The sequence below is a fragment of the Pseudonaja textilis genome, chromosome 2 (assembly GCF_049901715.1).
Source record: "Pseudonaja textilis isolate UNSWEBS1 chromosome 2, rPseTex1.2, whole genome shotgun sequence".
Taxonomy (NCBI): Eukaryota; Metazoa; Chordata; class Lepidosauria; order Squamata; family Elapidae; genus Pseudonaja; species Pseudonaja textilis.
This window is the reverse complement of record NC_141991.1, coordinates 103,306,244-103,328,717: the sequence shown is the minus strand read 5'-3', so window position 1 is coordinate 103,328,717 and position 22,474 is coordinate 103,306,244. Positions and strand designations below refer to the sequence as shown.

General features: G+C 37.6%; 1 protein-coding gene across 4 annotated transcripts in view; it reads right to left on the bottom strand.

The window, feature by feature from the left end:
• QTGAL (queuosine-tRNA galactosyltransferase) overlaps positions 1-22,474 on the bottom strand; it is a 145,592-nt gene that overhangs the window by 56,277 nt on the left and 66,841 nt on the right. Inside the window, exon 1 of one of the 4 annotated variants that reach the window (XM_087924758.1) lies at positions 20,947-21,141. The exons of the other annotated variants lie outside the window; for them this stretch is intronic. Within the exon in view, the coding sequence (XP_087780884.1) occupies positions 20,947-21,003 (57 nt within the window). The 5' untranslated portion in view covers positions 21,004-21,141. Of the gene's footprint in view, positions 1-20,946; positions 21,142-22,474 lie in introns of those variants that run through there. 4 annotated transcript variants of the gene reach the window in all.

Below are 22,474 nucleotides of genomic sequence, written 5' to 3'. Positions count from 1 at the left end.
TAATCTTCACAAGAAAACCAAACATGGTAACAAAGGATTGCAGAGAAGGCATAATTTATTCCAAGAACATGCTGATCTGTTACAAAAACTTGTTCTGCAATGGGGCAAGAGGTGAATCTTTACAAGTCTTTTTCCATGGCTCTGAATGAACAGGAAGTAAATATAAAGTACCCATTAGTTTGCAATGGAATAAGAAAAGCAAGGCTGAGAGAAAGAAAAAAGTCATCAACATTCCCTGGGTCAGCTTTTACAATAACTGTAGATTGGTTTCTTTCACAGTGCAAGTTTCATTTACTATTTACTAAAGAATATGGCTGAAAAGATTTTATTTTGGTTTTCTGTCTACCAAAATCTTTCAAAAACCAAAACTTGGAAAGGCAATCTAGCACAGAATAAAAAGGGGTTGATTTTTAAAGTTAATAGTAATATTTGTTTTCACTTCCAATGCTCACTTTTCACTTTGTATTCCCCATCACTGACTTAGATTTATTAACCGACATCGGTCAAGAGTACACTAAAATGCTTTTCAGCTCACAGAAAGATGATAAAAGAGATCAGGTATGTTCCTCAACATAAAACTAGCAGAAAATCATACTTCCAAATAAATCCAGAAAAAGCAAATACAGCTTTTCTTCCACTGAAGACCCAATGGATTTATACAACTGATCTAACTGAACTATCTGTGAACAGATCACCAGTTCTACAGATCACTGAAATATGAGACTACTTTACATTAGGATCAAATAAGGTAGACTTCAGGGATGATTTTAAAAAGACACTGTGGTGGCCATAATAGCATGGTCAAAGCTCTCAATAAATCATAACAAAACATTACAAATGGTTGTAATAACAATTTATGTGAATGTTCAAAGTCTGCAACAAACATTGAAGTATAAAGAGAGTTTAAGAAGGTAGTGCTGTCATATACCACCCTGAAACAAAAATGATTGCTTAGACAACCAAAATGGCATTGCTCCATTCTTATTAACTGAAAGGCAGTCGGTACCCATTTTACATTATTTTCTAAAACTTAAGAAATGCGGCCCCCTTTAGATCTGACATTTAGATCAATAAAATGAAAGCTGAGCCTGGCTGTCTATAAAGGAGTGATTGTGAAACATTTCTAGTGTGCTCACTGTAATATTTTTGTTCATGCTGGAGTATATTAAATCAATCCAATCTAAAATCCATACTCTAAGCTACATTTTGAAAATTTTAATCTAATTATAGAAACCAGATACGGACAATTCAATTGATATCATACATTCTGAGTGTGACAATTATGTTATTTTACGGACTAATTAAATCTGAAGAGATATGCAAATAATAGAAGGATGGGCAATTTTTTTCCCGTGTAGAGTCCTACTTAATAAGGACAATGACAGCCAAAATTGAATGTAGCTATATTCTCTTTCTCATATCCTTTGTCTCTCTGCAAATGTGAAAAAATTGAAAAAAATTCCCTGAAGTTGAATTTATCATAAGTAAAGGCCTTCAGAAACTGGTTAAGAGGATCATATTCTTATGATCTAAGAGATTTAAGACTGCAGTCTACCCATCCCCAAAAAACAGAAGGCAGATTCTGAAAAAAAATGGTTAAAAATCAAAACATTTTCATCTGCCTCATTTAAAACATGGGCATGAATTCTGCCTTATAACTCAGCTAGACAATTCCAATACGAGATAGAATATGGGATAAGAAGTTATACTTCCAGGAGCCTCAGACTCCAGATTTCTCTATAGATATCTTTCTATCAAAACATGTCACAATAGGTTTTCCGATTTCACATGTTTTTAAGGATCTTTATTTTTAAGGAGCAAGAGGAAATGTTTACCGTATTTTCCAGACTATAGAGCGCATCAGAATATAAGCCGCAGATATATACGTTGTGAAATGAGATATTTACACAGAAAGATTTTGTAAATGTTTATTTACATACTTAATTGTTTCCAAACGGTGCCTGTAACACAGGAGGAAAACGGCTGAATGAACAAAACAGAAAAGTCATTAATATTTTTATTCATCCTCCTCCTGTGTACTGAAACCACTGAAGTCGTCTTCTTCAGTGTTGGAGTTGAAGAGCCTCAGAACATCTCCGTCACACACCTTTTCAGTCTCTCTGTCGGTGTCACTCTCAATGTCACTTTCATCTCAAGGCACAGTTACCGATGAAGTTGTGCTGTTCTCTCCATGCAGCAGTCCAGCCTTTCAAAACCCCTTGGTGATCGTGGATTCTTTCACACTGCTCCACACTGTTAGGATCCACTGGCAGACTTCAGAAAAGAATGTTCTTCACATGTGACCAGTTTTTGTGAATGATTTCTCGCCGCTGGTCATCCAAGCCTCCCACTCACCTTGGAGTGCCGCTTTAAATGCATGATTCACACTGATGTCGAGTGGCTGCAAAAACTTAGTTGTACCTCCAGGAATCACAGCTGGAATTGAGTTTGTTCTCTTAATTGCTGCTTTCACAGAATCTGTTATATGGGCCTTCATACTGTCCAAAACAAGCAAAGATTTTTTCCGGTGAAAAAATCCTCCCCGGAGCTTACTGTAGCACTCCATCAGCCATTCAGTCATTAGGCTTTCTATCATCTACCCCTTTTTGTTAACTTTAACAACTATGCCTTTCGGGAGTTTTTCTTTTGGCAGTCATCCGCTTAAAAATCACCATCAGTGGAAGCTTCTGTCCGGATGCGGTGCAGCTCAAAACACACGTGAAATGCGTTCTCTCGTGGCCAGTTGTTTTCACCATAATGGATGATGCTCCTGTCTTGTTAACAGTTCTAGTTAGAGGCAAGTCAAACATTTAAGGTACTTCATCCATATTTATGATGTCGTCTGGTCCGATGAAATTCTCGGCTAGTTTTGTTTCAATAAATTTTTCCTTGTAATCAGAAGGGAGTTGCTGACAAACAGTCATCTGTACCCTGATGGACAGATCTTTTCATATCATAAATCATATCATAAATCTACAACGGCATGACGGTCCACCTTTAAAATCCATTTCACTGGCGATTGTTTTAGCTTTCAGTCGGATCTGCACAGTGGATAAACCTCGGCCGTCTGCTCTCTGTGTGTTCACCCACTCCTCAAGAACATTTTCAAGGTTAGGCCATCTGCTTTTATGACCTCTGAAAGCCTTTGTTGTCCTTTGGCATTGAATCAGTTCTTCACACTGCCGTCTCCAACGTCTCACCATTGATTCATTAACGCCAAGCTTACGTACAACAGTTCTATTTCCTTCCTGGATAGACAGATCGTTTGCTTTCAACTTAAAAACTGCATCGTATGCTTTTCTTCGTGTACTTTCCATGATGAGGGTGTGAAAAATATTTTGCATTCATGCGTGTCATGCTGCTTGCGTCGAGAGTGCCAAAAACTACTGGTAGCATCTTCTTTGCATTGACCTCTTGAGTCTGTCACATTTTTGCGCCCCCTGATGGTAGTTAGAGAAGAAAAATCTATAGATAAGCCGCACTGTTGTACAAGCCACAAGGTTCAAAGCGTGGGAAAAAAGTAGCGGCTTATAGTCCAGAAAATACGGTATATAAAATGTATTAAATATCATTTTGTAATACATGGGGTAGATATTAGATAAATTGCCTACTTTCATGTTTCAGATCTTTCCTTTGATTATGAAGTGTACAGACAAAAGCAGCAAATTTATTTCAGTTATTTCATCTGAAGGATGCTAACACGTATAGAACAAATGTAAAAATCACATTGCAACTATTTTACTTCTAGCATACTTCTTGCAAATGGCAAATAGGAATAAATTATCCTAAATCTGAAAAATATTAACTTGATAATATTAAATAATTGAAAACTTCTAAAAAAAATTATGCTTTTGAAACTTTTATCAAAGTGACATAGAAATAGAATTTCTCTTTCTATTTTTTTAAATTTTGCTTTGTTTTATCTAAAACTAAAACTAGAATCAGATAGCTGCAAAGGCCTATAAAGTTTTCCAGTATCAATATTTGAAGGTTTTGTTGAAGTTTAGAAAAAAAAAATCAATTTCTTTTAAGGTCATTGCCTGGGGAAAATAGTATTTGGTTTAAAATATCCAATTTTGTTTCAAATAAACAGATCTGTCAGCAGAGAGGTAAATAGCTTAATAGTCGCTACTTGCAAAAGACCAGAAAGATTTTGTGCTTTTTGTTGTAAAGACACCAAGAGAGCTTAAGTCCACAAACAAATCTTTACAGAACGGATCTGCCTACTTGGCCCACCCAAGAAAGTAAGCAGATTGATAACATACATATTTCAACTTAGCTAGAAATTTAAGACTGAAAAACAGTAATGGGTGACAAGGTGCAGTAGTTCGTTCCAGGTAGAATTAGCCTGCATCCTATGTTCAGGTGAAACAGTTATAAACAAACCATAGAAATATGTTCTGGTAATTCTGCCACTTTGGCAGTGAAGTCAGGAAATGTGTCTGAACTAACCAAGTTTTAGTGTTCACTAAACCATGCTTACTTCAGAACAGATATGTAGAGGTTGAACATACAGAATTCCTGTTGTTGTAAACTGTTTTAGTTGAAGGAAAAAATGGCTCCATATTCTTCATTTTCATAATCTGCTAAAGTTATATCAGTTACTACTCTAAAAAGCTGAGGAATCAGCTCTCAACAAATGAACCATCAAATGAGTGGGAAAGTCTTAAAAGTATCACTGGTTACAGCAAACCTCCTTTTCATATTGAAGGGAATCAACAACTGGCAGATGACCTGAATGTGTTTTACTGTATTTCTGAGAGGAAACTACTGCCAACTATTGCCACCATCTCCAACACAGATACATCAACAACAGCCAAACCTCCTACAATTGATCCCATCCCTCTGGGCCCCCCATCAATATGGCTCTGCACTACATCCTGCAACATTTTGAAGGATCCTTTTTGTAGATTTCACCTCAGCTTTCAATACCATCATTCCAGACATTCTTTTAACTAAACTGATTCAGCTAGCCATGCCTAACCACACTTGCAAGTGGATCATAAGCTTTCTAACAGACAGGAAGCAGCAGGTGGAGCTAGGCAAAAATCACATCAGATACCTGTACAATTAGCACCTTGGCTCCCCAGGGTTGGGTGGTCTCTCCACTTCTCCTTTCTCTATGCCAACAACTGCATCTCAAAGGACCCCTCTGTTAAAATACTTAAGTTTGCAGATGATACAACAGTGATTGGTCTCATTTGAGAGAAAGATGAATCTGCATACAGACAAGAAGTTAAACACTGTGATATGGCCAGAACAATCTTGAACTGAATATACTCAAAACTGTAAAAATGATGGTAGATTTTAGGAGAAGCCTTTCTATTCTACCATCTCTTACAATATAGTATCAACAGTAGAGACCTTCAAGATTTTAGGTTCTAAAATGGACACCCAACATCAAAAATGTCATCAAAAAAGCACAACAAAGAATGTACTTCCTGTGCCAACTAAGAAAGCTCAGACTGTCCAAAGAGCTTCTGATACAGTTCTACAAAGGAATTATTGAGTCTGTCTTTTAAACCTCTATAACACTGCAACCTAACAAGACAGACACAGACTTCAACAGATAACATCCTGGACACAAACTGTTTCAATTTCTTCCCTCAAGATGATGCTATAGGGCATTGCACACCAAAACAACTAGATACAAGGACAGTTTTCCTCCATGCCAACACTCTGCTAAGCAGCTAATTCCCACAACAATGAAAAAATACCTAGTAGGGATGTATTACTATTATCCTTTTCATCTTTCCTATTATATATTTCCTTATCTTCTTATGACTAACTTTGTTGCTTGTATTTTATCATTTATATTATTTTATTTAGTATCCTAATATGATTTATGTTAATGCTTATTTAATATCCTAAGACTATCACTGAGAGTTGTATCTTATGATTTATGATAAATGTATTTTATGATTATTATGATTTATCATTTGATGCTTGTATGTACACTAAGAGCTTATGCACCAACCACACTTGGCCAATGAAAAAAATTCTAATTCTAATTCTGTTAGGTTCTTTAGAACTCAAGCTAAATGCAACCGCTGAGTACACCCTGCAAATTATAGATTTATCCAATTTTACTTTATTAGTAATACAATTCTAATACAGAATCTTAAAGATTAGAAAAATAATGCGTACATGGCATAAATATTGTTTCTCATTGGAAAAAAATAAAAATATTTACTAGCCAAGTAATATACTTCATTTTTTATTATTTGATTAAAAAAAAAGAATTGAAATCATGTAGTGTATGTATTTTTCATGGCATTATGCCAGCACAAAACTTTGTAAAAACCTCTTATCTTTCAGAAATTGTCAGTAATTTTATCAGGATTCACTCACAGAGATCATGTCCAGTTTAACTAACACTCTGGTCTCACTAAATATGCTATTAATAATTTAGATCTTACTCAAAAACATTTATTCATTCAGGATAAACTCCTTTAAGTTTCTACTCCAACTAAACTCTGTTTATATAGTATATAGATAATACTGTTGAGGGGGTAAAAGGAATTCAGGTTACTAAACAAACAACTGGACATCCGCAATAAATCTAAAAAGTAAATATCTTAAAATAAAAAGGGAGACAGAAAACTTTACCAAAAATTGGGCATCTTAAATTATCTTATCAAGCTGGCAATGTGTGAGATATGTACACTGCAGTTGGATATGTCTGTAGAGCCAACTGAATTAATGATAAAACGAGGCTATCTCTCTCGTGACTGAATATCTGCAGTTAATGTTTCAAATACATATACACTTCTAATGCATGGCAACATCACTTTTAACTTTAGGGAATTGTTCCCTTGATGATAAAAGGTAGCAAAAAGGAGAACTGCCCTAAAGATAAGCATAACATGACTTTTCAAGTTTCTATTTTGAATTAATTTTGGTCATTTAGGATCCAGTATGGATATTATGTACTCTTTTCTGGACATTAAAAATGAAAAAGAATAAAAAGAAAAAATGCTTAATAAATGGTGCCTTTTTTCTTTTCTGTTGCTAGTCAGAACTTCTTTGGAAGACAGGTATCAGATAGCATTTCTGAATTCCATGGATTATTGTAGGAGTTTCAACATTACAGTTTTATGTGTCTGCATCATTATAAATTTATTAAATTATATTCTCATGACAAATCATGCAAGATACACACAGAAATATTAATTTATTACTGCTCATTTATAGTTGCATTTATCTGATTACAGTCCAGCTTTGTGAAGCAATAGCTTGCCAAGGCATGTTAGTCCTAAATTTTAGGAAATGATTTATAAATTGCAGTTACCATTGAACCGAATATGTTTTTATTAGTTTGATATTCAGCCTTCAGGAAATGAGCTCCTTACTTTTATTATTTTCTGAAATGGTATGCACATTAAAAAATTACATGCTTTATACCATTTGAATTCAACATTCATTCTTGTTAATGATTTTCTTCAGAAACACTCATATTTTTACTTTCAAAAATATTTTAGAAAGCAGATCTTAAAATGTTCAAACAACTATAACTTAACTTTCTCTTGTGTATTAATTCATGCAACACCACAGCAAGTGTGAGTGCTTTACCGTAAATCTGGGCCAGTTACATCAACTGTTCTCAGTAGCAGTATTATCTCATTCCCATCATTATTCATTCAAGGAAAATTATAAATAAAAAGGACAACAACTACATCACAAACATTTCCAAGGACTCATTGCTTGCCCAAATTAATGAGGGGGGAATTGATGAATTAATTTCTTACAGGTCTCAGACTTCACTTACTTTACAGGTTGTCCTGCTAAGTCAAGGACCATACATATTGATCAATAAATAACAAGAAATAACGCAAGATGGTATTGTCAATTAATATCTTTAAAGCTATTTATCCACACCTCACAGACTCAGCCTTGTGGGAAACAGGAAAGCATTTATTCTACTAACTCATATCTAAACTCAAAGCAGACATGAAATCTGAATCTGTTATAATCCAATGGGAGTTACTGCTATACAATTCATATTTAGATCAAAGAGAGAAAATAGTGAAGAAAAACAAATTCATATTCACAAATGAAATCCTACCTAACCCAAGAAAATGCATAATTAGGAACATTAGATATAAAATCAATTAATAGATTAAATTCTAGTTTTTAAAATCTGGTGTGACTTATTTAACTACCTGGTGAACAACGGAAAGTCATAGAATATCAACAGTAAGAATTATTATTCTCTAAAGAAAAATTTAAAAAATCTACTTCTCTTCTTGTAAACTCTATTTAAAATCATGTTCTATTTCACTATCAATTCAATTAACTTTTCAAAAGAACCTGATCATTTCATTGGAACATAATCTTTTATTTCAATCTTCTGTGTCTTATTCACCAAACACTGTGCCATAGAAATATCCTGGGGTTTTTTTGTTTGTTTGTTTGTTTGCTTGCTTGTATGCTGGCTGGTTTTTGCAATGCTTCGAAATTTGCTCCTGGAAACCCGCATCAAACTCTCCTGAAACCATTCATGAGTCACCTGGGGCTTTAAGGAGTCTGCCTGTCTTGCTCCCAGGTAAACATGGGGTGAGGAATTCTCAGATTTACTAGCCTGTGCTGAAGGAGGAAGCCAGTGCCAGCATTACACCTAGCTAGTTGAAACACAAGCTGATTAGTTGAAAGACAAGCTTTATCCAGGCCAATCTGAGTTCTTTTCAACTTTGGCTCCTCCTCTATTGTGCTACTTAATATAATGAAGACAAGAAAAAGGAGCAGATCTCTCACTGACCTGGTTCCTCAACCTTCTCTGAAGCAATCCAAGATTGGGGACTTTGTTTTAGCTCGGCCTCTTAGTTTGAAAGCTCCTGCTCCCTTTTGTCTGGCTGCTGCCGGTTGTCGCGATCTTCCAACGGTTGAGGGCGTCACCCCCCGAGTTGAGAACAAAGGCTTATCTAAAACTACAGCCCCCAACCAATCCTTAAATGAGCCCCTTACAAAACTTTTGGCTCAGCAATGTTTCTTGGTTGCAGAAATTATAGCGAGCATTCAGCTCCAGCTGGATAAAATAATAAATACTTTAAACTACTTAGTTTCCTGCACTACCAGTGGGAGCCCTGGGTTGATCGCTCGGCAGCTTCATGCGGTGGCAGGGTTCTCCCTGCCAAGCCTCAGCAAAAGCACTGGCCAATGTAATCCTACCAATAGTTCGAACTTTACATCTTTTGACGCAAACAGTCACCTGGTCTTACAGTCAAAACAGGTGGCCCTCATCATTAATCCCATTAATGGCAACTTACCTCACTGTGGTTCAACACAGCTGGCGAGGGGCCATATATTACAGTTATTGGGGCTAAAAGCTGATGATTTGAAGAAGGTTGAACTTTTACCCTCTCCTGAATACTGCACTAGAGTGCTACTCAGTTTTGACAATTCCAACACCCCAAAACTATTTTTCAGAAGAGGATCCCCGTTAAGATCCTTCGGCATTCTGCCAAGAAGAGTCTTCAAAGATATGTCAATTAAGCCACTCTTGAGTAATCGACAATTTGTGAGTGGCAGGAGATTTATTGCCCCCAAAAGATCCTCAGCAGCACATATTAATGTGCCAACCTTGAATGCCATCTCGGATACTACATCACATACTAATTATACACCTATTCCCGCAAAACCTCCACTTGGCGTCCTCTCAGATGGTAGCCTGACTGATCCTCCTACAACCGGTCAAATTAACCCCCCACAGCGTTTAACATCTTACCTTGACTTGATCAGCTGGGAAGAAATGGCCCCAAAGGAAGCGACACCAGCCCAGGGCACCCAAGGTTCCTTAGTAAATAAGCCCCAGGTCAGTGCCTCTGGGAGTCCATCTATTTATGAGACTGACTTACATCAAGATAATTTCTGGAACCAGGAGGAGACACAGCTCTTCAACTCCTTTTGTGCACTTCCACAACCAGAAAGGGCCCAAATCATAAAGTGTCTGGATGCAGTTAAATATAAGCTCTGGAGTCTTTCACTACCTGGTAAGGATTCCCTTGGACTTCAGGGAGTCTATACTGATTTACCAATGGAAACTCCCTTGGTGCTCTCTCCAGAATGACTAATTCGTAAATTTGAAGATCCAGCGCTACTTCAAACTCCATCTGTTGATGCTGCTGAATACTTGCCAGCTAAGCAACCAATTAATGCCACAAGTATGAACTGGAGTGCATTTAGAGCCTTACAGCCCCATGAACAAGGCTAACCTCCCCTCCCTCCTTCTCTGCCTTTGCCTCCTAAGAGGATGATTCTGCCATTTAACAATGGGTGTATCTTTTCGGATCCGAAGGATGCTCTGAAAAAAATTAATCACACAGAATGACTATTAAATCCGGCAAAAAAAAAACCTGCACACTTAAGTGCCTTTCGTGGAACATAGCAAGTTGGGGGAGAAGGTGTGGTACCACAGAATTCACCAACTATATTCACTCATTTGATGTGGTCCTGCTTCAGGAGACCTGGGCATGTGATAAGATATCCCTTACAGGGTTTACGGTCATTTCCTTGGCCGCCACCAGACAATCTATGACTGGAAGGCCTAAGGGTGGGCTAGCTTGCTTGGTCTCTACTTTCTTGAAAGTGGGGACAGCTCTCCTGTGGCTCTTTAGCTATGGCGCTCCTAATTAATAGAGGACGCAGCAAACTGTTAGTGTTCAATGTTTATCTTCCCCCGACGATGAGGCAAGCTGATACTAAGGATCAATGGGGCGTGCTGGAGAATTACATTACTTGTATGGAAACTAAATTCCCAGCGCTGTACATCCTTATAGGGGGCGACTTTAACGTCCAATTGGGAGTCCAAGTTCCCCCATCAATTGAGGCACTCTACTCCCAAGAAACCCTCCAGGCCATGGGACACCTGATTTCAGCCAGACATTCTAAGGATGAATTAGCAAATTTTGCTGGCATTCAGTTAGCCCTTTTAGCAGCCCAACACAATAAGATAATTCTTAATGGGAATACCCTAGGTGATCTAGCTGGTGAGTTTACTTTTAGTTCCTCACGTGGGAGTAGTATTATTGATTTTGTGCTGGTATCCCAGCTTCTTAGAAAGGCAGTCCGTGCTTTCTATGTGGACTGCCTTACGGAGAGTGACCACTACCCCCTGGTTACAATCATTGGGCTTTCCTCAAATATACATCTCCCTAGGGTCCCCAGATATTAGATCCCTATGTGGTCTTGTATACAAGGAGGATCAAATGGTCTTCTAATACTGAAAGAAAGTTCCACTCCTTTTTATCATCTCCGGAGTGTCTCAGCCTATACAACCAGGCCCTAACAAGTAGTGGCCCAGGGACAATCTCTGCCTTTGAATCACTAATTAATAGTGTTCAAAGGGAACTGGGAGCCATCCGTAGGCCAAGAGGTCCATATCATTCAAGAAGTAATTCTTGGTTTGACAAAGAGTGTCTGATGCTCAGGAACCAGATTAATCAGGTTTACTGCTCTATCATAATCGAGGGGATAAATGCCCACCAGAGGACTACTATCGCTTGAAGCGGGAGTATAAAGGACTAATTGCTAAGAAAAAGAAAGCTAAAGAGAGAGAGAAGTGGGATCTAGTTCTCCTCTCCATTCAGCAGAAGAACACTCAATTATTTTGGCAAATTGTTGCCAGCTCCTTGCCGGGTCATCAAGAACTCCCCCTCTGCTGTATTTCCAACAGAGATTGGGAAAACCATTTCTTGGCAATTTTCCAGGCATCAACAAGTTCGACCGTGCTTGGGCCACAGCTGCCTCCTGCAGTTCCTGACTGGCAACTCATGACTCATGCTGAGATTACCGAGTTTATCTCAGAATTCAAGTCAAGCAAAGCCCCTGACCCTGATGCTATACCCCCTGATTTGCTAAAATCCAATCCCGAGTGGTGAATTCCTCTTAGCAAGACTCTTTATGCATATCAATACCTCTGGCAGGATCCCTACCTTCTGGAGCTTAGCAATTATTGTTCCAGGAAGGAACAATGAGGAAATAGGATCAACCCAGCCAACTATCACCCCATAAGCCTGCTCTCCATCATTGGGAAACTGTATGCTAAATATCTCCAATGTAGACTCCTCACTTGGGTCAAGGAGTCTAATATTATTGGTGCTGAACAGATTAAGTTTAAAGTGGGCTGTGCTACACTGGACCACTGCTTTGTCTTAGCACACCTGGTCGATAAATATACTACCATACCAGGTGATAAACTTTTTACTGCTTTTATCGACCTAAAGTCAGCCTTTGACTCAGTCCCTAGGTCAAAACTGCTCAAAAGTTCTTTCGATAGACATCTTCTGTTCCTAATGTGATCCTTGTACAACCAGACCTCTAGTCAGGTCAGGTGTGGTTTGCAGGGACAACTTTCAAATCCTATCCTGATTAAGAACGGAGTAAGGTAGGGTTGTGTTCTGGCTCCTCTTTTGTTTAATTTATTCTTATCTGACTTGGCCTTTCACATTGGACATACTGAGTCCCACGCCCCGAAGCTGTCAACTATGAAGATCCCGCATGTATGCTGACATTGCGGCCCTCCTTTCATTGTCAAGGCCAGGTCTGAAAAGATTACTTTCTGTATTTGGGTCTTACTGTTCTGAGAACCACTTGTCCGTTAATTATGACAAATCCAAAGTATCGGTGTTCTCTAGAGCCCGGAAATTGTATAACTGGGCTATCAATGGTAATGCTGTTAAGCAGGTTTTCCATTTTAAGTATTTAGGTATTCAATTTCAGAACACCGGTGCTTGGACTAGACATCGAACCCAGGTGCTGAATTCGGCCTCCTGTAGTCACCAGCAGATTTTAAGATTTTTTTATACTCAAGGAGGCCAGTTTATTCCTTCTGCTCTGAGTATTTACAAAGCCAAAACTCTGGCTCAAACTCTTTATGGAATTCCCATATGGATATGGGGCTTCAAGGATTGTATTGAAAGAACCCAGGCTGTCTTTCTTAGAAAACTTGTGTTGGTTTTGCTCCGATGTACCTGGAACTGGGCACTCGATCAGTTGAATGTATGGCATGGATTAACACCCTCAAATGGTGGTTTTGGATGCTCTTTCCCTGGTGTTTGCTGACTCTCATATTTCTCATTGGGAGAGGGAGCTGATGAAGAAATTACACCTGCTAGGTTTTACAGGGGATGCCCTGGGAGATTATGGCCTTAAGGACACCCAATTTAGGGTAGTCCAATGGCTTGTGGACATTGACTTGCAATATCTACAAGCCAGAGCTAACAAAACTTGCTCCCCTCTGATCTTCAGGCAATTTAATAATTACGGACTGAGGATGGCTTCCTATTTTTACACTCTAACCATTCCCAAGTATAGAAGAGCTGTCTCCCTAGCTCGCTTTAATGTCTTGCCCTCAGCACTACTGGATGGGATAGTTAAGAGGCTCCCAATTAACGAGCGGCTATGCCCTTGTGACAGAGCTGAGGTTCAAACTGTGGAGGCATGTTCTTTTATATTGCCCTATGTATAACGCGGGCAGATTTAAGTTACTGTCTCTCCTTGAAACAGACCTTTCTAGACCCAATGTTAGTAATTTGTTCTTATATTGTCTAGGGTATGGCTCCTCATACATCACTTCTCAGGTTTCCAAAAAATTTTTAAGAGCTATAACCATCAGAGGAGAACGCTGTAATTCCCCTTAGTCAAGTTTTTGGTGACCAATTGTTCATGATTAATTTTCCCATGCTCTTCTTTTGTTGTACTTGTGTTTTGGTCTGTGACCACAAATAAAGTATTATTATTATTAATTTATTATTTCAGCAGGTCTCCTGAAACTAATATATATGCTGACTTTTACACTAGGCTTGTTAAACCTGGGGCCAATGGGCTGCATGCAGCCCTGAACAATTAGAAATGTGGCCCCACAAGATCATAAACCTTATATTGGAATGTGTATATATTAACTATATTATATAGGTCTAGGTGTGTTCGAGTCTTTTCCCGTGTAAGATTAAGAGTATCTTGGCGTCGTTTCGGCGAGGTCCCACTCGCCATCCTCAGGCTGGTGCTTTCGGCTTTGTGCCAGTGCAAGCAGTGCAAGCAAACTATATTATAAATTTTATATGCAGCCCAATAAAATTTCTCTCCACTCAATACAGACCAAACCAACTTAAATATTGGACACCCAAGCTTTATATCAATTCTTCCCTGTTACAGATTATGCCACTTTCCAATACAGCACAATGATCAGATCAGGGAAAGAGAGAAGGAAGATACAGAAAAGGAAGAAACAACACAAAGATGTTGTATATGAGATGGGAGGCAGGTAAATTTTATAAAAAAATAAATAAATTATAAATGAAAATAGATTAATCAGAAACCAAATAAACTGAAGGACTTGGGCTGGAGGAGAAAAAAAATATCCTATTTATTTCCAGCCTGAATTTGTAGGAATATTTATACTGAAGTTGAATTTTTCAAACCAAACAGCAAAATGAAATGTTATTGCAGAGCCTTATGCTTGAGTAAATTACTGGGGCCACGCATAGAAACACAATACAAAGCATTGGTATGCAAATCAGTGATTGACAGATTAAGTGCCATCAACTTAGCAACCACATGCAAATCAAGACAGGTCATTTTTCCATGACTGTCACTGAGTCCCATAGAAGAGAATAAAGGTTATAATCTCATGGGGAAGATAAACTGTTTCATTTTGTTTTTCAAGTCATAACTTTATTATAGTCAGAACTGTAAAAAGAAAATGGTTTTTTGCCAGAATTTTCATTAATCATCATGATCAGAGTGTGTAACACTACCATAAACTTTAGGGAAGTACCATCATATCTGCTTGCTTTCTTATCTGTATTTACAAAAATAGAACTACTTGTTTTTACTTTGGAGAACACCTCTGAATTAAGGTTTCCAGAAAGCAATGATTACATGCTGCCTTTTTTTAAGCATACATATTTATTCATGATACAATACAGGTTTTACCACCTGTCTGTTTCATTCTAAGCAAATAACCATGACTGTATCAGTAGCACTTACAAAGAGTTTGGAGAATAAAGGACTGTTGATAGAGTTCATTCAATAAGCACGACATTAACTTTCAACAAAATGAAGGCCAAGAATGAATTGTGAATTCCTTGACTAGATTAAAAGCCTTTAATTACACAATTATTACTTGTTCGAACAAGTCTTCCATACAACTTCTGTCATCACCCAACAATCATTTGTGCCCACCTGAATATTGGGATGCCCTAGTTTGTAATAAGAAGAGAGTGTATTCTTTGTCTGCTATAAGGCTTTTTAACTTCTAGGTCAGATGAAATGCATGGGTCTCTCCAAATAACTAGTTCTTCCTCATCAATCACTTTTCTGCGTGTGCCTTACTTTTTTTTGAAAATGAAAATAAATAGAAGGACTGCCTGCAAACATTAACAGGAATAAAGTATAAAATTGCCATTTAATTTTACCTGGGAGGAGGGGTAGGGAGCAGAGATGTGAATAATTTACAGATTCCCTGTCTTCCTTTGATTGTTTAATCAGCATTATCTCATCCAATAATACATGTCTGCAACACTTATGAAATAAAGTGTTAATTGAATTGTCTTATCTATTGCCAGATTTTTAAATCATTACTGTAAGTAACTATGTTGCTGTCATGCCGCTATAGTATACATTGTCCTTGCTTACCAACTGTTTTGTTTAGTGATTGTTCAAGTTAGGACAATTAAAAAAAACATTTTGCAACCAATTCTCACTTTTATAGCTATTACAACATCCCGGGTACTTCACAACCAATGCACATTTATAATCATTGCAGTGTCCAGAAGTCACATGATTACCATATGCTAGTTTCAGAACAGTCTTCCAACAAGCAGACTTGATGGAGAACTAGAAAGTGAAGTTGCAAGTTGCAGTCATGTGTTGAAAACAGAAATGATGTTCCAAATCATTCATAGTCAGATGATATTTTACTTAGTGACCACTGCATTTACCACCTGAGTTACTAATCCCAAATATGGTCAGTAAGCAAGGACTACTTGCATTTATATCACTTTCTCAGTAAGAATTTTTACAAATGTTCAGTTTTGTATTATTTACAAAATCTGAGTTCACTCAGACTTCACAACAGGAATGTCTATAAGTTTTCATTGCATAATAATAAAAACTATATTAAAAATAACTTATAATAAAGGGGTTTGGGCTGAGAAACTTCGTGATTGAGTGACCCAAAAATACACAGTCAGGTTCTGTGTCTAAAAGAGGACTAAAAAAACCATGGTCGCCAAATTTCTAATCCAGCACAAAACTTAATTTAGTTTAACTGAATCTAAATTAATTTAGATTTAATAAGTTAGAAACCTCCAAGCCCAGAACAAGCAAATTATCAATCATGACTGCATAGAATTTACATTTCTAGGCTATTTACAGTCAAATTCACTGCAATACATTCTACCATTCTCTCACAAGCTAATCAGAAAAATTAAAAAAAACTGATAGTGTCTAATCTGGTGTCCAATTTGAAACTCAAAACAAATAACTTATTATCATGAAGAGGAAAGCAGGCACAGTAACAAAATATAGAAGATACTGTCATTGGAAGAGACTTCAAAGACTTTAGTAATCTGGTCTAAGGGAGCAATAACATTTTCTGTAGCTGTGAGAATATGTAAATATTTTTGTTTATTATCACATGTCTTCATTGGAGAGTTGAGAATGGGTAAAAATACTGAAGTTAATAGGCCAGATTCCTGGCCTGGGGAAAAGGGGTAGTTTTCCATTTTTCTAATGCATTTTTCTATTTAAAAGAATTAAGCACCAAACATAGGCCCAATTTAATTAAATTTCCACAGATCCATTAGAACCCAGAGAAAATATGTTGATTATTTACCAAACTGTTATACTATTCTCCACCTGCTGTGCTAGTGGTTTTAATATTAGGGTTCTTTTATTCATTTGTTTTAACTATTTTTTTTATAAAATAAATTATCTGATTTATGAATGATGGTTAAATTCAAACAATTCTAATGTTTAGAAATAAACAGTTTGTCTTCAGTTACCCAGTAACTGAAGTTACCCAGTAACCTGTTTCACAAATGAAACAGGTAATGCAAAATTAGCTCAGGTATATAGCAGTTTAGAGCTAAGTTTGACACATTTCCGAACACTAAGCAGGGTCATCCTCATTCAACAGAAGTAAAGTAAGAAATAGCAAGCTATAAATTAGATTAGGAATTTGGAAGAGTAATTCCATAAAAAAAATCTACAGCAAAGCACTCCCATGCATGCATCCACAAAGACATCAAGTGTTGAACTCAGAGATTCTACAACATCTAACAAAGGATAATTTAAAATTGAGAATATGATTCTCTCTCTCTCTCTCCCTCCCCCCTCTTTTTCACAATCCATGCACAAAAGTTCTTTAGGAATATAAATAAAACTTCTAACATGTTTCAATAATAAATATGGTAAGCAATTTGGAATATATATTTTTACCATAAGGTTTTGAACATGATTTGAACCTGTTTTACTTGTCTATACTGCTTTATTTTATTTTTTTCAGAAAAGTACAGAACAGATATTTGGAGGAAATAATTCAGGCTAGAAGTTACAAAATGAATTAATAGCATTCCAATCAAGCAAGATGGAAGTACTTTTTTCTTGTGTGGTACTAATTTAAAAATGCATAATCTCATCTGCTGATTTTAAAACAATGCTAATGTAGGTCTTATCAACATGTGCAATGTTTTCTATGTCAGGCTATAGCTTTTTGGATCATATCCCATACATTAATTTCTGTACACTGAAAAACCATAGGCAGATAATCTATCCCATGAACATTTTAAAATGGTTGATTCACAGAGCGCTAAATGTGGTTTGCTTAGTTTAGGTTTAACTGTGTGAACCAAACTTGAAACCTAAGTTTATGGTGACTAAATAAACTATGATATAGCATGATGTGAAGCCAACCTTTATATACTTTTGACAATTCTATAATATGAGTACCATGTTTCTCACATAATAAGGCCGGGCCTTTTTTTTTTTTTTTATCCCCGAAAAAATGGCTAGGTCGTGTTTTGGGGGGTGATTTAATTCCCCCCCCCTTGCATCCTCGGGTAGGTGGGCGGCGACAGCTTGGATGTTCGGGAGACCTTCCACCACCGTTGCTTTCCCTTCTCCCTTGCTGCTGCGGCGTTAGAGCAACGCCGTGGCGTTTGGTGCAGCCACGTGCGGCCAGTCAGGGCTCCTCCCTGCAACCGGAGCCCTGAGGAGACACTTGGCTTCAGGCGCTCCTGTCGCCACCTTCCCTTTGCCTTTGAAGGTAAAGCAAATTATTTTTAAAATGACACCCTACTACAACAAAGCCTCCCCTGCCGGAGAGGGCAGCCCAACCCCACGTGGGGCGGTGAATCTCCCGGGGCCGCAGTGCAGGATCAGCCCACCTCGGAAGAAGCACCCAGCCGCCATCCCTGCCTGGTGCCGGGCAGAGCACCAAGAGCTCTGCCTGGGGCACCCAGTGCAGCCGACAGGTGGGCCCCTCCTTCCCAGCGGCAGAGGTCTCCCCAAGGCAGCAAGCATCTCCCCGCCGGACCCTCTGCTCATCCCACCAGGGCCGCGCCGGAACTGTGCGGGCTGTGCAGCGCTGGGAAAGTGAGCCGCAGGTGTTTCCCGGCTCTGCCCAGCCCACACAGCTCTGGTGTGGCCCTGGCGGGATGAGCGGAGGGCCCGGCGGGAAGGTGCTCACTGCCTTGGTGAGAGCTCTGCCGCCGGGAAGGAGCGGCTCCCCGGCAAAGGGAAGGCAAAAGGAAGACGGCGACAGGAGCGCCTGAAGCCAAGTGTCTCCTCAGGGCTCCGTTGCAGGGAGGAGCCCTGACTGGCCGCAAGTGGCTGCACCAAACGCTGTGGCATTGCTCTAATGCCGCGGCAGCAAGGGAGAATGGAAAGCAATGGCGGCAGAAGGTCTCCCAATATGAAGTGCCCCACCAACGCAGGCAGCACCATATCCGGGCATGCAACAAAGTACTTCCTAACAGCAAGCTCCCCCCACCATTCCCCCTCCATTTCACATGTTTAATATGGGCCTTAATTTTGGGGGGAAGGGCTTAATTTGATTTTATGCCTAGAAAACATGCTGGGTCTTCCTATTGGTGGAGGCCATATTGTTGGAGAAACACCGTGGTAACTAAACTAAGTGATAGAATGGAGGTCAATAATTGAATGAATTTCACTTTTTTGTATAATTAAAATATAAAATCCCATTTTATTAAGAAAATGCTACTTATTTAAAATGCCAAGCAGTATTATTACAGCAACTAAGGCAGAACATGGACATCTCAAGCATTGTTTTAAAATGTATGCTACATCTCAGCATACTTCGCTAATAACATACTCATAGGATAATATACTTCAATACTTAGTTTGTTAAACTATAGCATACTGTGTTCATTTCCTGCTACAGAAGTAGCAGTTTTGTAAGTCAATGGAAAATAGTATATATCATGCTGCTCAGGAAAACAAGTCAGCTGGGGGAAAATCTATTTTTATTAATGGGGGAGGATACTTTTTCTTCAGTATTACTGGCATTATGAGTAACAAGCCCCCGCACTTTTAACAACAAAAGTAAATGATTACTATTAATTTATATAAGAGAATTTAAAGCAGGTGTTGCTTTCTTCCCCAAATTAAACCATATAATTATTGCCTTTAGGCCAAAGGTTTTCAGTCGATGCCAATCAGTTGAGCTTTTCAATGACTACATTTTCAATGACTTTCACTATGAACAAATGACAATTATTCCTTATTGTTTAGTCTATGTAGATTGGTTCAACTGCAGCTACATGCTCAACCAATTTACACTGTTATGAGATGGTAGTAAACTAGTTGAAGCTCTTTAATGATGGTAATCTAGAGCCAAGCACATTCTTTATGGATACTGCAAATATAAAACTCAAGTTTGTCACAAATCCTGCCATGGACCCCATGTATTTTCAGAATTATGTTGGGCCAATTGTTGTAGTTTATAAACCACTGAAATTTTAATGATACAAAGCAGACAAGTATGACTCTAAACTGTGAACTCAGGTGTTTTTGTTCAAAGTTTGTTGCACTTGCCTCCAAAGGAGCTAAAAAAATACTAAAAAAGTTCGTAATTCTGCCTCCTTTAATTCATTTGTCATCCTGAATTGAACATGTTGATATTGTTTCAGAGATTTACTGTGCTGTTCCAGGGTGAGTTTGTTTTTCTGTATCTAAAACTTTCATCAGTAAAAGTAACAAATGAAAATCATAATAAACCACTCTAGGTCAACCAGAAATATATTATAATCCTTTAGAATTGTTCTAAAATCTTTACTATTTTATTAAATTAGGTATGCATTGACTTTTCCCAAATATTTTTTTTACCTTGGCTAGACATGAGCAGGGATATGCAATGAACAGCCTACATTTATTTATTTGTTTGTCGAATTAATATGGCTACCCGTCTCGCTCAGGATTACTCTGGATGTCATGCAATAAAAACATCAATTTACAATTATTATTCAAACAATTAAATTAATTGTTAAGATCTGCCACCATATGCTTAAATAACACAGATTTATATCTAAACTTGCATTTATTTGTAAAATTAAAAGTTCAGTTTAGAATTATTTCCTTAGTAGTCTTTTCTGATGGAACAAATTCTCACTTTTCTTATGATGGAATTTAAGAAAAAAGACAAAATTGACTTTAGGTAGGAAGCAGACTACCACAGAAGCCTCTTGCCATGAAATTAACAGGAAATCTTTACCATTCATGAAATTTCAATTTGAACATTACTTGAGAATAAATAGAATTAAGAAAATAAGGTGACAAGTCAAATTATTTTGATAATTTTAGAATCTCATCTGCAAATAGGAAACTATCCAACTGCTGTCAACTACGAGAAAAATAGAAGACATCTGAAAATACTAAAAATATTCAGAGAAATCAGTGAATAACTAAATGAAAATATTAATTGCCTGCCTTTATTAATGAAGATAAACAGCTGCCCCAGTCTCGCTTTTCCAATTCTTTTTTCATGAATAGAGGCAACTGCTTCTGTAATTTTTCAAAATACTTTACCCAGGTATTCTATTGCTATAGTACACAACAAGGGATCAGAATACTTGGCTGCGGTTAAAAGAGCATCAATGCATCTCTTTTCCTCTGACTACAGAATGTCTGCTCATTTGTTCACATTGATTAACTATCTACCTATCCACTGTGAAAAGACGGTAAACAGCTTTTGGCTCTTCCTATGGCTCATGGAACTCTATTCAACTGCAACTGCCAAAAAATGGTGGTGCACTTTCCCATCATTCCAGGAAAGAAAACATACACAAATTGTAGCTAAATCTAAAAATATTGCTTGAAAAAAACAGAAAGAACTCAACAAAAAAAAGGTAAAATTCCATAGTGACCCTGCTACATTCCATTCTGATGCTAACTATTTCACTTGTTGGCAAATATAACAAATTAGCACATGCTAATTAATAAAGTAAAAAAGAAACATGATAGATAAGTTATATTGTATCAATTTATCCATATGTAAAAAAGAGAATTCAAAGATTAACTGTAAAAAAAAATCTGCTTTCATCACTTTTCTCCTTTCCTGGCTCACTGCCACCGTTGGAAACTGAAATAACTAACTACCCCGCCCCACCTAATATGTAAATCGATTATATATGTCAATAATTAAACCACATGTCCGATTTAGGAATGGAGATGCTTTCTGGGGAGGGTGGGAGATACAGCCATATTAGATGTGCTTATTCATTATCCAATCTAAGCAAATCCAAGAGAAAAAAATTTAGCGGGTAAGGGAGAGATGTTCTGCTTATAATATGGTATGTACCCTGCAGTTTCTTGGCAAATAAGTATAACAGAAATCAAAGCCATCAGGAACAGGATGTTGGCAAACCATAACATAAAATAACACATATTTTTTTCATCACAATATTAGGCAGTTTGAGACTCAGAAATATATATTTTTGAAAGAAAGTTCATACTTGAGAAATTATACAGTACCCAATTTTACATGGACAAAAAGCTGCTACTTGGGAGCTAAATCAGAATTACATTAGACATCCTCACAAAACATTAGAACATTGTCTCCTGCCTTTTTAGATGTAGGTCCCAATTGCCTCACAGAGCTGCCCTCTGCTTTTAGCTCCTTATCAAAGACAAAGTCTACTTCAAATAGCATTATAAATTTATTACACATTGCACATTGCTAGATTTTCTGTAAACATGAATCTATGCAGGCATTCTTTCTTATAGCTTCTTAATACACAAGATCCATGGCCATATTGGATTTGTGGCACATGAACCAAAGGCAGGAAATATTTTTGTGTACCTCTGAATTTATTAGATAAGAGTACAGTAATTGGCTCGATGCCTGTGCCAGACATGAAATCTTAATCTACCTCACAATAAGTACTGTGCACAAATCCAAGAGATGCACTCTGAGTTAATACAAACTGCTCTATTTTGTTCCTTAACTGCCAGTGGA